At 46.7% G+C, this 14,518-nt stretch overlaps 1 protein-coding gene across 1 annotated transcript in view; it reads left to right on the top strand.

The window, feature by feature from the left end:
* AUTS2 (activator of transcription and developmental regulator AUTS2) overlaps window positions 1-14,518 on the top strand; it is a 773,887-nt gene that overhangs the window by 745,951 nt on the left and 13,418 nt on the right. The window contains exons 8-16 of the mRNA XM_039732931.1: window positions 20-201; window positions 1,964-2,183; window positions 2,350-2,383; window positions 3,802-4,022; window positions 4,457-4,501; window positions 8,538-8,633; window positions 9,905-9,976; window positions 11,571-11,600; window positions 13,093-13,164. Of these exons, the coding sequence (XP_039588865.1) occupies window positions 20-201; window positions 1,964-2,183; window positions 2,350-2,383; window positions 3,802-4,022; window positions 4,457-4,501; window positions 8,538-8,633; window positions 9,905-9,976; window positions 11,571-11,600; window positions 13,093-13,164 (972 nt within the window). The remainder of the gene's footprint in view (window positions 1-19; window positions 202-1,963; window positions 2,184-2,349; window positions 2,384-3,801; window positions 4,023-4,456; window positions 4,502-8,537; window positions 8,634-9,904; window positions 9,977-11,570; window positions 11,601-13,092; window positions 13,165-14,518) is intronic.

Here is a 14,518-nt window from a genome sequence, read left to right as displayed (position 1 = left end):
CGGCCAGCCCTGCGGCCAGCCCTGTGGTCAGCCCTCCGGCCAGCCCTCCGGCCAGCCCCCGGCCGGCCAGCACCCGCCGCGGCCGCAGTCGCCGCTGCCCCCGGCACACCCGGCCCTGCCCGCTGCGCAGCCCCACCCTCAGAGCCTCTCGCAGCCGCTCTCTGCCTACAACAGCAGCAGCCTGAGCCTCAACAGCTTAAGGTAGGTGCACACAGAGGGGTCTGGGATGCTGGGCTGAGCCTGGAGGGGAGTTGGATAAAGAAGGGACAGTGCAGCCCATCCATCCCTGGGAACTAAAGGGCACTCGGTGCATGTAACCTCGATTCCTCCTGAGATGAGCCAGGATCACTCTCTGTGACCTGATGATCCCTTAAACTGGGTATTTTAAGTTCATTTGCTTTGGATTTTTTTCCCTGCCAGACTTCGTTTTTGTAGGGAATTCTGCACAGTGTAGATCAGGGGAAGAAAAGCCCAGTTCCTGCAGGCTGGGCTGCTCACTGAAGGCTGACAGTTTTGCCCTCCCATCCCTGTAAATATCTGATTTCCCCAAGTGCTGCCATGCCCCAGGGCGAGGAGCCCAGGAGCCCCTCCATGAAGGTGCAGCTGGTGACAGCCCAGCACCAGCAGTCACACACCAGGCACTTCTCAGCTCCATGTTTTCCTGCGCTGCTGACACCTTGCAGGCTTCAGTGGTTTTCTCTCACTTGGCCACGGTGAGATCAGCCTCACCTTTTATCTGTGGATAACAGAGATAAGCACTGAGATTAAACACCATGTGCACAGGAACCCGTGATGTCCCTCTGAGTCAGGGACCTCAGGTTTCCCTTACTCTAAGCTGGGTTGCCATTCTCCAAATGGAGCTCCCAGCAGGCAGGTGTGACCTTCAAGACCTGGGGAAGTAGCGCTGTGGTTGCTTCATGGTTTGACTAAAGACTGGGAGGTGTTTAAAACCTGGATTTATTTTTAACCAAGCTGGTATTGCTTGTCTTAAAAGTCACTGCAATATAAGTGTGTTGTTACTTGAAATAAAGGCAAGGAAAATTGAGCCTTCCATGAATGTATTTTAAATACTCATTAGTAGGAAATGAAACCTGAAAAATTGCAGGCAGTGTAATCACAAATATTTCTTTTCTTGACTCATCTTATCTAATTTTATTGTAGAGGTAGAGAGGGACATTACCTGTACAATAAGCACAAATCTGTTGTTGCCTTGTCAACTTCATTTCACATTTTCTTCAGCCTTTCATCTTAGTAATTCACTTTAAAAACAAATTTAAATTTTTATTAATGCAGTGATTTTGAGCTTCATTTGCCTGAAAACATGAACCAGGGGCAGTGATGTAGAAAGGACCTGATAACTAAGTCATGAATGCACAGGGCTGATTACTTCTTTGTGCTGTTGTGGGACAATACCAACCTCTTGCAGCAAGGGAGAGCCAGGCTCAGGTGTGTGAGGACCACGGGAAGCAAAAGATTCCAGAGCAGGTGGTGGAGAAGGGGTACCCCAGTGGCAGGAGTGGGAATGGTGACTGGGATTTGTAGCGCTGTGTTTGACTGAGGAGGTGCTGAGGCTGCATGTGTCTGTGTGTCTGTGTGTGTCTGTGTGTCTGTGTGTGTCTGTGTGTGTGGTGTGTGTGTCTGTGTGTCTGTGTGTGTGTGTCTGTCTGTGTGTGTGTCTCTGTGTCTGTGTGTGTCTGTCTGTGTGTGTGGTGTGTGTGTCTGTGTGTCTGTGTCTGTGTGTGTGTGTATGTGTGTGTCTGTCTGTGTGTGTCTCTGTGTGTGTTTGTGTCTGTGTATGACTGTGTGTGTGTTTGTGTCTGTGTGTGGTGTCTGTGTGTGTCTGTGTGTGTGTGTGTGTTCTGTGTCTGTGTTTGTGTGTCTGTGTGTGTGTGTGTCTGTCTGTGTGTCTGTGTGTGTGTGCGGGGCTGTTCTCTCCCCTGACAGCTCCTCCTCTCGTTAACAGCAGCAGCAGGAGCAGCACCCCCGCCAAGAGCCAGGCGCCTCCCCCGCACATCTCTCACCACCCGTCGGCGTCGCCCTTCCCGCTGTCCCTGGCCAGCCACAGCCCCCTGCACAGCTTCCCGCCCGCCCTGCAGCCCCCCGCACACCCTCACCACCCCAATATGTTTGCCCCTCCCACGGCTCTGCCCCCGCCACCCCCGCTGACCTCAGGGACGCTGCAGGTTCCAGGACACCAGGAATTTCCCACTTACTCAGGTGAGAGCCACGAGGGACACTCAGCTCTGGGGCTGGGCCTTGTGGTGTGGAGAGGCTGTACTCCACCCCAATATGTTTGCCCCTCCCACGGCTCTGCCCCCGCCACCCCCGCTGACCTCAGGGACGCTGCAGGTTCCAGGACACCCGGCTGGGAGCACTTACTCAGGTGAGAGCCACGAGGGACACTCTCTGCTGGGGCTGGGCCTTGTGGTGTGGAGAGGCTGTACTGGCTGCTGAACACAGTGACAGCAAAGCCAAACAAACACCTAGGCACAGCCAGGGACTTTCCCTCTGCCCCAGGAGGGATGTGTTGGGAAGGCTGTGCTTCTCCCAGGTTTGTTTTGTTCAACCCGCAGTGGAACATGGCAGAGTTCACGAGGTGCCCACACAGAATCTGTGCCCCCCACAGCAAAGGTCTTCATGCAGTTGTGGTCTGTGCCCAGCAGTTTCCCTGGCTGCAGGGAGGGTCTGTGCTGGCCGAGCTCACAGCAGTGCTGGGCTCAGGTGTGTTCAGAAGGTTTGGGTTGGAGGGACCTTAAAGCCCATCCAGTGCCACCCCTGCCATGGCAGGGACACCTCCCACTGTCCCAGGCTGCTCCAGGCCCCATCCAGCCTGGCCTTGGGCACTGCCAGGGATCCAGGGGCAGCCACAGCTGCTCTGGGCACCCTGTGCCACAGCCTGACCAGGTCACTGATGGGAAGAAAATGGAGCATTTGTGTAATATAATTTTGTGTCCATGCCCCAGGATGCTCCTGGGAGGAGCAGCCACTTGTTTGCTCACTCCAGCTTGCTGGTCCACCCTCATCTATTCAGGACTGTATCCATGTCCATAAATGCTCAGAGAAATGTGAAAACAGGCTTGGTGAGAGGGGAAATGGAAACTTTGTAATGTCTCAGGTCTTTGGGATCTGAGGGAAGACCTGAGGGAGCTTTCTTACTCTGTACTGTGTCATGATTATCCACAGACAGCAAAGGAAGTGGCACAAGGCCTGGAAAAGCCCCAGAGCTTGGGGGAGGTGTTTTATTGTTTGTTTTCCCCTGCACTCAGCACTGGGAGGCCACACCTGGATGCTGTGTCCAGTTCGGGCTCCGCAATTTAGGAAGGACATGGAGGGGCTGGAGCATGTCCAGAGAAGGGCACCAAGGCTGGGGAGGGGTCTGGAGCACAGGTCCTGAGGAGCAGCTGAGGGAGCTGGGGGTGTTTATCCTGGAGAGGACGAGGCTCAGGAGAGATCTCATCACTCTCTACAACTCCCTGACAGGAGGGTGCAGCCAGGGGGGGTCAGGCTCTGCTCCCAGGGAACAGCGACAGGATGAGAGCACCCAGCCTTAAGCTGCACCAGGGGAAGTTCAGGCTGGACATAGAAACAAATCTTCCACAGAAGGAGTGATGTGGAATCAGAATGGGCTGCCCAGAGAGGTGGTGGAGTCACCATCCCCAGAGATATTTAGGAAAAGTTTGGATGTGGCACTCAGTGCCATGGTCTGGTGCCAGGGTGGTGTTGGGTCACAGGTTGGACTCGGTGATCTCCAAGGTCTCTTCTGAGCCCGTTAACGCTGTGCCTCTGTGCTTCTTGTTTCAGAGCAAGACCTCCTGCGGCAGGAGCTGAACACGCGGTTCCTGGCCTCGCAGAGCGCCGACCGCGGGGCCTCGCTGGGCCCGCCGCCCTACCTGAGGACAGAGTTCCACCAGCACCAGCACCAGCACCAGCACACACACCAACACACCCACCAGCACACCTTCACGCCCTTCCCCCACGCCATCCCTCCCACTGCCATCATGCCGACGCCAGCACCGCCCATGGTGCGTACCCCAGGCAGAAATGTGAGGATAAGTAGAGCACAACTCTATTCTTTATTACAAAAGTATTGTGGAGAATTTGCCAGGTTGTGGGGAAGGGCTCCTGTGCTGCCCAGGGGTGTCTGGGCAGGAGAGGCAGGGCTATCCCTCTGTCAAAATGTGAGGTTCAGGTGGCAGCACAGGACTGAGGGACGAGGCTCTGGCCAGTCCTGCTTGGAGCGTTCGCTCTGGGGCCTCCTTCTTTCTCCTGTCCCGAAAAGATCTCAATTTACTTTGAAGAAAGAAAAATCCCAAACAGTTTCATTGGAAACTAATTTTCTGCATATTTTTTCCTCTCTGTTGGTTGCCAAATAATAGAGAAGTTGTCTTCTATTTTGCCAACAGAAGTAAAGCAAGGAAATATAAAGTAACTAGTTTGTGCTTTGATCCCTTTGCAGTTTGACAAATATCCTACAAAAGTTGACCCCTTCTACCGTCACAGTGTGAGTTTTATTGCTCTGTTTCCAACTGACTTCACTGCTTTTCTGTGGTGGGTTGGGATCACCACTCAATCAATGGCACAGTGTCAAATCTCTCCCTAATCATCACTCCAGGATTTACCATTACCGTCCTTGGTTGCTTTGGCTTTTGAAGGCTTGCATTCATGGTGCTTGTTTCTGATAAAGATGCAGTATCAGCTTTTCCAATCAAAAGATCTCTTGCTCACACACCATTTGGATCCAGGTTTGATGTGAAAAGATGAGACAGAAGGGCTGACTGTTCCATGAAGCAGGAGAGAGCAGTGATTCCATCACGGTGTTTCAGTTGTGCCACAAACCCTTGGGCTGATATTTTTGCTAAGGAACTTAAAATGAACTGACAAACTATCAGACAAATCCTTCAGGGATAGATAATCTAATAGTTTTCCCAATCTATCATATTTTGTTTGATAAAATCTGAAAACCTGTCTTATTATTCAGATTTCAAAGGCTCATCTGATCCACTGGGCTTGTTATGTTTTGAAAGCTCTGTGTGATGACAGCAACATGAATCCAGCTATGCACTAGATGTGTTTACTTAAGCTACCAAAAATGCTACTTATCATGATGAACTGATTTTTAAAATTCCAGTTACATGTAAAGCTTCTGCTCCTAAGGGTTTGAATCTGCTGACTGATTTGCTGCTGAACTCTAGGTTGTATTTTCTTCATCCTATTGGCAAAGGCAGGTGTCTGGCAAGAGTTTCTTAATCCAAGAGCAATATTTTGATGAGAGAAGGAGTACTGCATCAGCACTCAGAAATCTGCAGAGCATTTGGCTTTATGTGTTGGTTTTGCTTAGAAGTGGAACTGGGCAAAAAAAACTGGTTAAGACAATGGTGTCTGGATTAAACACAGCCCCTGCTCCCAGCCTGTCCTGCCCTGAGCTGTCCTGTCCATGTCTAGCACTTCATTTGAGGAGCTGGGACTCAGAGCTCCAGGAACACTGGGCAGACATTCCCACTTCCACTCCAAAGAGCACTGCTGCTCACCTGCACCAGTGTTCAATTGCACTCTGGTTTGCTGAGCTTCATGTGGCTTCAGGAGATTGTCATCAATGTGGCCTGTGGATCCCAGCAGGAACATGGAATTGGGAGATAGTACATGGATTTTAGACAAATCAAGCACAGAAGCTGGCAGTGTAGGATAGGAAGCCTTGCAGAAGTCTCCAGCTGTATCTGCTGTTCAAATTCAGTCAAATAATCTCAGAAATCTGGGAGTTACGTGGATTGCAAAGGTTATGGCCTCACCCCTGCAAGGTCAGGAAAGCTCCATGCTGTGCTTTCTTAGCCAGGGAGCTCTGCAGGGGCCAAGGCAGGGACCTGGTCTCCCCTGCCCTCCCTGGGGAAAGGTTTGTCCTGGGGAAGGGGCTGCCCTGTGGTCACTGTGGGACAGCTGCTCCCAGGGGATGCCCCTGGTGTCTGCACTGGGGAAACAGCCTGTCTGTGACCCCAGCCAGGCCAGGCCAGCTCCTTGTCCCCTGATCCCTCCCCTGGGACAGGTCAGGGCACAGGGAATGGGAGCTGCCCCTTAGCTGTGCTGGGGGCACACCCACAGGACAGGAGAAATACAAATACTGTCTGAATGTGGCACTTCCACAGAGCCGTTTGGGGACAAGAGCTCCCACTGTAGATCCACACTGGAGCTCAGATACCTCAAAGCTGGCAGTGAGTGTGGGTGAACTTTGTGGGAGAACAGTGTCTGAGATTTAAAATCCATCTACTTTGGAACAGGGAGTACAGCTCACATAGAAGCTAATGTTGAGTTTTAAATCAGTGTTATTTCTTCTCTTTTAGCATTGTGAGACTTTGCTTTTACCTGCAGCTGCTGCCAGGTCTAGTTTGGCATCACATACACCTGGCCAAGGGAAGCTGTGGTCACTGCATGTTTCCCCAGGGAAAGCTAGAAGGGAAAACTTCTGCTCAAAAGAGAAGGAATTCTTGGGAAGAAGGAAGCATTTGACTATGAAATGTGGATTCTGAAAGCTGGAGGAATTTAACTGATACAAATTAATCATGGAAATAAACTATTTATATTTTATTAATAATTCTGACCTTGAGGAAAGGTCACATTTAATTAACTTACCACTTGTTATAAAACTGAGGAAAGAATTCCTTATTATTAGTCATAGCCAATAGAATATGAAGTATTATATCTTATGCCATCACTTAGAATTAGTCCATTACACAGAGAATTAAAGACAGAAGACACTGGAGAATTTAAAGCACATTTTACTCATTAAAAGTTATTGTAAATGAGGACAAATGTCTCTTAATGGTTTCTCAAATGCCTACAGTTCAGTATCAACTAATCTCAAAATGTTTTCTGCACCATTGGATGGAGCAGATCCAAATTAAATAGAATTAAAAACAACAGCAGCAACAAGAACAGAGGCTCAATACCAGGCTTTTAAACTGAGAAAATCTTCTGATACCTCTGAAAAGTTTTCTCAGCTTTCAGTAAATACAATAAATAAATGACCTTGCAAGATAAGCTAGTGGAAGGAAAAATTATGAAGAAAAGCACATGTGTATGCCTGGCATATCCAAATCCATCACAACTTTGTGGAACTGATTTACTCTGGGGTGGGATTTGCTCAGTGTTTTCCCACCCCTCATGTCCAGTCTTTGACTTTGCCCAGTCCTGCTTCTGTTCAATTGGCCATTAACTCATTTATTTTGATCTTAAAAGTAGCACACAGTAGTTTGACTTTGCTCAGCCATGGTCAGAAGGGAGTTGGTCTCAGCCAGAGAACCCTGTTAGATTTTGGGGTGGCAATTCCAGTGGAGCTGGATCCTCTCTTAGATCCATCCCCTCTGAGATTCAGAGGTTTCACACCAAGAATGGGTTCAGAGTGTGATGCTTGGGATCCCTGACTCCCACCAGGAAGCAGTTTGGTGTGTGCTAGCAGTATTTTCATACTGGGAACTGGGAGAGTTTTCTGTCACAGCAAGAACCAAAGGTTCACCAGCAGAGCACAGAGACAGGGGCAGATTGGGATGTGATGGTTTATCATGGAATCACAGAGTGGGTTGGGCTGGAAGGGATGTTAAAAACCATCTCATCCCACCCCTGCCATGGCTGGGACAACTTCCTCTATTCCAGGCTGCTCCAAGCCCCATCCAGCCTGGCCTTGGACACTTCCAGGGATCCAGGGGCAGCCACAGCTGCTCTGGGCACCCTGTGCCAGGGCCTGCCCACCCTTCCAGGGAACTATTTATTTGTTTAATTTACCTGCTTGTTTCCCTTGTGTTTGTATGCATTAGCACAGAGCAGCATCTCGTTTGTTCCCAAATTCCCTTAGGACAGAGCACTGGGCTCAGGGAGGTCCGTGGAGATGGGCACATTTTTGTGCTGAGCAATCTCTCTTTGCAAAAAACTCCCATCCATTTCTGGGAGGTTCTGCCTAACATTTTGTTTAAACACTAGTCTTTAACAAATCAGATTGTCTGTCTGCTAATATTAGATGTGGCAGGATATCCTCTCAGACAGACTAATGAAGTAAGAATTGTGCATATTTTCCTCATTTCCTACAGATACCATTAAAATCCCAACCTACTAATGGAGTTTTAATGACACAATATCCTAGAACTCGTAAGGGTTTTTTCCACTTAAACAGGAGATTTCTGAGTCTCATTCAGCTCAGGATTCTGCCTTTTCTCTTGAAACCAGTCACAGACTGAAACCATTTAAAACCTCTCTCCAATTTAAAAATTAATAATTGAGGAGCAAATGTCTCCCTTATGCTCTGCTGGCCCGAGGCAGGTACAGGTTGCTGGCTGTCTGATTTTGGAACTGCTTTTAAGCTCTAAACCTCATGACATCTGTGAACATCCCATCGACTGCTTTAACTAACATTGTTGCAATGAGATCACCTCAATGCTTCTCAGTTTTCTCCATGTAACATTTTCCTACTATTCTGCAGGAATGCTCTCTGTGTCCTCCTCAGGTGCCTGTGCTGGTGGTGACCCAGTGCTGATGTTCTTCTCTTTTTATTGCAGCTGTTTCACTCCTATCCTCCAGCTGTATCAGGTATTCCTCCCATGATCCCTCCCACCGGCCCCTTTGGCTCGCTGCAAGGAGCTTTCCAACCCAAGGTAAGGCAGGAATTACCTGGCACTGCTCAGGGCAGGGCTGGGCTTAGCAGGGCCTTCACATCCTGGAGAGGCTGAGCTCTGACCTACAGCTTCATTCCACAGGGGACAATTGTCTCTTTCCAGATTTAGCACAAAGAGAAGTTATTTCTCATTAGGTTCAGATACATCTACAAACTTATTTTTAAAAATTATTTATATAAAGGCATGGTTAACTTTAGAAGCAATATAATTAGTTTGGAGATAGTGTGCATTAATGAAAGGTCATGTAATAATCAGGATTTTAAGAAACGGTGCTCATTCTTGTTTACTCATTTTCATAATTACCTCCCAGCTCTAGCACAGTGCAGAACACTGGTTTGGCTCTCATGGGTGATAACTGGGGGAGAGAAATGTGGCAAGTCCAGGGCTTTTCTCTTTTGTTTTTATGGAGTCAGTCTTTATTTATCAGTGGGAGGAAGTCAGTCTGTAGTCTTTGCAGCTAAAGACAAATCAGGAGTGGAATTTCTGCACAGGAGACAACTTCTTCCTTAAATTGGCCCATCCACTCTAATGACTGAATATGTAAATTTCAGTTCATTAGTGAGATTCTTGTCTGTATGGTAATCAGACTGTTAACAACTCACTTAATTGTCAGTTATGCTGGAGCTGATTTCTATTTTCTTCATTTTGACATAAGAACAAGCTCTGTCTACATGTAGGGGGTTGGGTTGTTTTTTGTGGTTTTTTTTTTTTGGGGGGGGGTGGTTCCCCCACAAAACTGCATTTTATTGACTGACTATTAAGATTCAAATAATGGGAAGTGCTTTAATTTTTTCCAAGTGAATGTTTTCCTGATACCCATATTGTGGCAATCCCTGTGGATGGAGTTGAGGTCCTTGTGCAGTGACGCTCTATGTGCTGACTGCATCACTGATAATCAGCAGAGCAGGGGCTGGGTCCTCCACGTGCTGCTTTTGATGTTGTGTCATAAATGTGTTCCTAATCAGGTTTTTCACATTAGAAGATTTTCCAGTTTAAACAGTCACTGTTCCCCCAGTGGTTTTGATTAAAGTAATGGGAAGTTGGTGGATAATCAAAGTGTGGATATGGAGATCATAATACTCATATTACTGAGTGGATTATAATGGTTCTCCTTTCCTTTATAAAAAGTTTATCTCCATTGGTTAGACAATGTAATGATAAAGGACTATTATTTTGCACATTCTGTTGCTTGTAGGCATTGCTAGTGGTGTGCAGCTCATTAATGTTGTCTCTCCTTGTGGAATTTCCAGACTTCCAATCCTATTGATGTTGCAGCCAGACCTGGAACAGTCCCACATACCCTGCTACAGAAGGATCCACGGGTCTGTAAAAACTGTTTTCTTTTTCTCAAGTAAATCTGTTCCTTCTGAAAGCCTTGAATACTAGAGCTGCCATCTTGAGAAAGTCCAAATGAACACCCTTAAAACCAAAGCTGTCTGAGCTGTTTCATCAGGGAGGGCTGCAGAAATTCTGTGGGAATATTGAAAACAGCCCCTGTGCAATGGCAGAGCTCTGTCCTTGCTGGCAGCTCTCTCCCCCCAGGCCCAGAGGTAAAGGCATAAAAGTCCAACGTAGAAAATGTACAAACCTCCCCAAGACTTATGTTTGTACTCGGTAATTGTTTTTAATGTGGGTAATGACAGCTATTCCCTGGGTTACTGTAGCATTGATTGCCCAGTGAAATACGGATGCGCTTTATCGATCACTTGGTGCCTCTGGATTTCTGAGTTCCAGGGGATGTGAACAGCATTTATTGCCTCAGCACTTTGTCCCTCTGCCCAAGGGTTGTGTGTGTTTGAATTGATGGCCATTATTTCCACGAGGAACTTCACACTCAAATATTTTTAGCAGAACTCTCAGACAAAAGCACTGAAGAGCTCTCCCTAAAATTCCGAGTTGTGGCATGGCTGAACCTCCTGAGCTGTTCTCTTTGTGTTGGGCTGAGTTCCAGTGCAGTGGAGCTGAGGCTGAGCTTTACACCAAGAGGAAGCACATTTCTGTTTGTTTGTCTAAGTGCAGAGATAACCAGAACCTCCCATCAGGAAGTCATTTAGCTTTATGTTCCCTTTCAACTGGGAGTGAGTTTCGATTATTTCAAGATGATGCATTGTGCCATCACTGCGTCTGCTAAGTACCTTCTGCACCTATAAATCTCCTTTAGTATTTCATTTCAAAACAGAAAATCCAAAACAAATGAGCAGTACCCAATAAATTGAATTATTTCCCAGCATTTATTGATGAAATATGAGCAAAAAAGGGGTAATAAGAAAATAATCTACTCTAAAAAAAAATCCCTAGAGGCCACATCAAAAATAAAAATAAGAAAATTGGGGTTTTATATGGGCCCTGTTTAGCAACATCTGTTTCAGTGTGAAAATAATTAAAGCAAAGCCCATTTATGCCAGAGAGCAGCTCAGGCAGCAGTGAGGCACAAGGCCATGACGTTGGCTGGGGGCTGGGCACACTGCTGGTGTGCAGGGCATGGCTGACAGCCCTTTCCAGCCATCCCAGCCCCTCTGTGGGATCAAGCCGTGTCCATTATCCAGCCTTGCCATGAGCTGAGGAGCTCTGAAAGATGAGAGCAGGAGTTTGCCCAAAGGACAGATCTGTGCCTCCATCAGTGCAGTTAACCAGCCATTTCTGCAGCATTAAATCAACAAATTGCTGCTGCTGCCAGGGGCCAGAGCTCTGTGTGAGCCTGCTGGAGCTGCTTGTCACCACTCAGGTGCCACAGCCAGGGGGAGGGGACAGCACAGAGATGGAGGCTCAGGACTAATTATTATCCAAAAGGGCTTCATTTGAAAGTAAAATTCTAACATTTTAATTTAGTCTCTTAATGAAGCAATACAGATTTGTTAATTAGAGCAATTGTTTGAGTGACAGGCGTGTAACCAAGCTGTCATTTCTTCTTCACAGTTGACAGATCCGTTCAGGCCCATGTTGAGGGTAAGAAATCTTCCTGTGCTCCTGTTTGTCAAGCTCGGCTCAGTCCCACCAGGTTGCAGCACAGAATAATTCCAATGAGATCTGCCAAGTGTCACCTGGGCAGTTCTGCCCTGCTTTTGGGGAGAGCACAGGCACTCCTGCAGCTCCTGATCATTCAAGGACATGGCAGAGTTTCACAGTTGGAAGTTTTGCAACTTTTCATGCAACCCCTCGTGTGAACACTTGAGCTTAAATATTGGTGATCCTTCCATCATGGTTTCCCAAGGCAAATCCCAGAGATCCTGGCAGTGATTCCCTGTTATTTCACTGCACTCTGAAGGAATTTGCTTATTGTTTTACTGTGTGTTTTCAGTGTATTCAGTGTGGCACGTCCCACCCAGGTGTCTCACTGTCCACTGCAGACAGACAATCCACTTCAAACACAAAATATTTTAAAAATAAGGATCTAAAGATCCAGTCCATCACTCATCCAAAAGGGGTTTTTATTATTTTTTCAGCATATTCAAGAAAAAAGGTCTAGACTTTGATTTAGTGAACTTACTAAATCACTAGGCACAGCCAGTTTTTGCAAATTAGCAAAAGGCTTGAGTTTAGGGTAGTATGGCTGTGAGATAGAATTTTTTTTAAATTATTTAATTATTAGTTGATACACAGTTAGAACTAGAAGGCAGACCATGTGCCATAGTTTGTGAAACATTTAATTCACAAGTAGCTTAAGGAGACTCTTGAATTCCTGTGATAATTTTTAAATCTGCAGGAGTCAAGTAATGTGTAGGTAACTACAGACCCCTAAGTAACAAAATTGAAGAAAGTATCTCTCAAATGAGTCTTTTTCAGACAGTTTCCTGCTGTGCTGGAAATGGAGTACAAACTCAACAGGAGGCATAACCAGCACTCTGGTTCCTACCTCCCTCTCTCCTCCCTGTGACTTGGGGGGACAGGAAGGATGCAAAGACCCCCCAAAAAGAGTGAATTGACTGCCCTCCATTGTTTTCAGCACATTTATGAGCTGAAGTCTTGGAGGGACAGACCAGCAATTACTTGAGGGAGTCAGATGAATTTTGAAAACCAGAGTGACCTTTAAAACCACTTCCATTTTCATCTTTTGGTGGAAATGCCAATCCTAGCATTTGTGGAAATGACCTGAGTGTGTAGGTGTGAGCAGTCCAGCTGTGCTGGCAGCTGCTCACAGGGACACAGCTTCACAGCTTTCAGCAGCACAAGCTGCACTCTCAGCCAGTGGCATCACAGGATTACAGGAGTGTGTGCAGCTGGAGCATTCATGGATAGCCTGATAAATTCCCTAGCAAGGGACAAGTCTTTCCAGTGCTGGTTTTCCAGGAGGATGGAGAGGGAACCCTTTGCTTCCAGTTGTTTTTGTGTAGGGATCTCCCAGACCAAAGCAGGCAGGGCTCAGGGGCTATTTTCTGCTAGAAATAGAATAAAGCATCACAGTGTTTGAAAGTTACTGATTCATGCCTTGTTTTTCCAGAAACCTGGCAAGTGGTGTGCTATGCATGTTCACATCGCCTGGCAGATCTACCATCACCAACAGAAAGTCAAGGTCAGTGCCTGGGAAGCCTGGACTGGGGTGGAGGGCACAGGGCAGAGCTCAGGGAGGAAGGGCTGCCTCTCACCTGGGCACTTCTGTGCCATGGCCAGTGCCGTGGTAAAGTCACACACACAGCACTGAGCAGAACCCTGGTTTCTCAGGGTTGGTATAAAGGTGAAAAGCTAAAGGCAGGTTCCAGCAGAGTGTCTGGGATGTGCTGGAGCCAGGACAGCAGATCCTGGGTAAGAGCTCCAGCTCTGGAGAGAGGAGGGTTGAAATGGAGGTGAGCTACAAGGTTTTTATTTACTTGTATTCTTTTATTTATTTATTTACTTTTATTTATTTATACTACTTTTATTTATTTATTTATATATGACTGAGGACACAAATGTATCAAGTTGGGTTTCTTTTGGGTTTGGTTTTTTTTTTTTTGGTTTTTTGTTTTGTTTTGTTTTTTTGGTTGTTTTTTTTTTGTTTTTTTTTTTGTTTTTGTTTTTTTTCTGGAGGCACTAGGCATGTGTATCCACTGCCTCTTATTAATCTTCAGGGGCAGGAGAGGGTGGAGGAAGACTTCTCCTGTCCTTAGGATGCTTTACCAGTGTGGCTGCACAGGCTCCCCTCAGCCTTCCTTCACAGCCCCTCATGGCTGAGGGTGGCACCTGGATGTGTCCAGGCTGCCCAGGCAGGCACAGCCTCTCAGGGATGTTGTGTTATCAGACACTGCCTCACTGCACTGAAGTTAGGGGATGGAAGTCCTGTCTTAATTATTTTTCAACTCTGAGACTTCAAGGGTGAAGACAATGAGCAGTTTTCCATTCTTACTGTAACTGAATTTCCACTGCATATGGACTCTGGGAAAGTTTCTTCCCCTTTATGGTATTTTCACTGTACCCATCACTTAAAGATTTGTGATGCTCCTACAGTTTTCAGTAAGTCAGGAATGGTTGCTGTTCTTCACTGCTTATACTTCAGGAATCAATAGCTTGTGTTAGAAGCTAAAATTACCAGGGAGTCCTTAGCACTTTGCAGCTTGTGTGTGCACTTGAATTGTGTAGGGTAGTGCTATAAGAATATGAAGATGTTGAACAGCTATGAAAACCTGCAGCTAATAGAGTTTAAAAATAACCCTTTTAAACAAGGTTGACAGGTTAATTTGCTGCAGTAGACATATCTCTCTTCTCTGCTTCCTTATGTTTCCCTTGCTAGTGATCTTCATTCATCTTCCCATTATCAAAAAAGACAAGATTATAGTTCTAGAGAGTTATATGTCCTTTTTTTTTATTTTATTGAAAAGGTATTTTCTTGAAATGAAATTATTATTCCCATGCTATCTGTGTCCTTTGAATCTTCCTTGATTTGATATTCA

The sequence above is a fragment of the Passer montanus genome, unplaced genomic scaffold, assembly GCF_014805655.1.
Source record: "Passer montanus isolate IOZ18808 unplaced genomic scaffold, ASM1480565v1 scaffold81, whole genome shotgun sequence".
NCBI lineage: Eukaryota > Metazoa > Chordata > Aves > Passeriformes > Passeridae > Passer > Passer montanus.
Note: the sequence above shows the minus strand (reverse complement) of the source record. Positions and strands in the feature narration are given on the sequence as shown.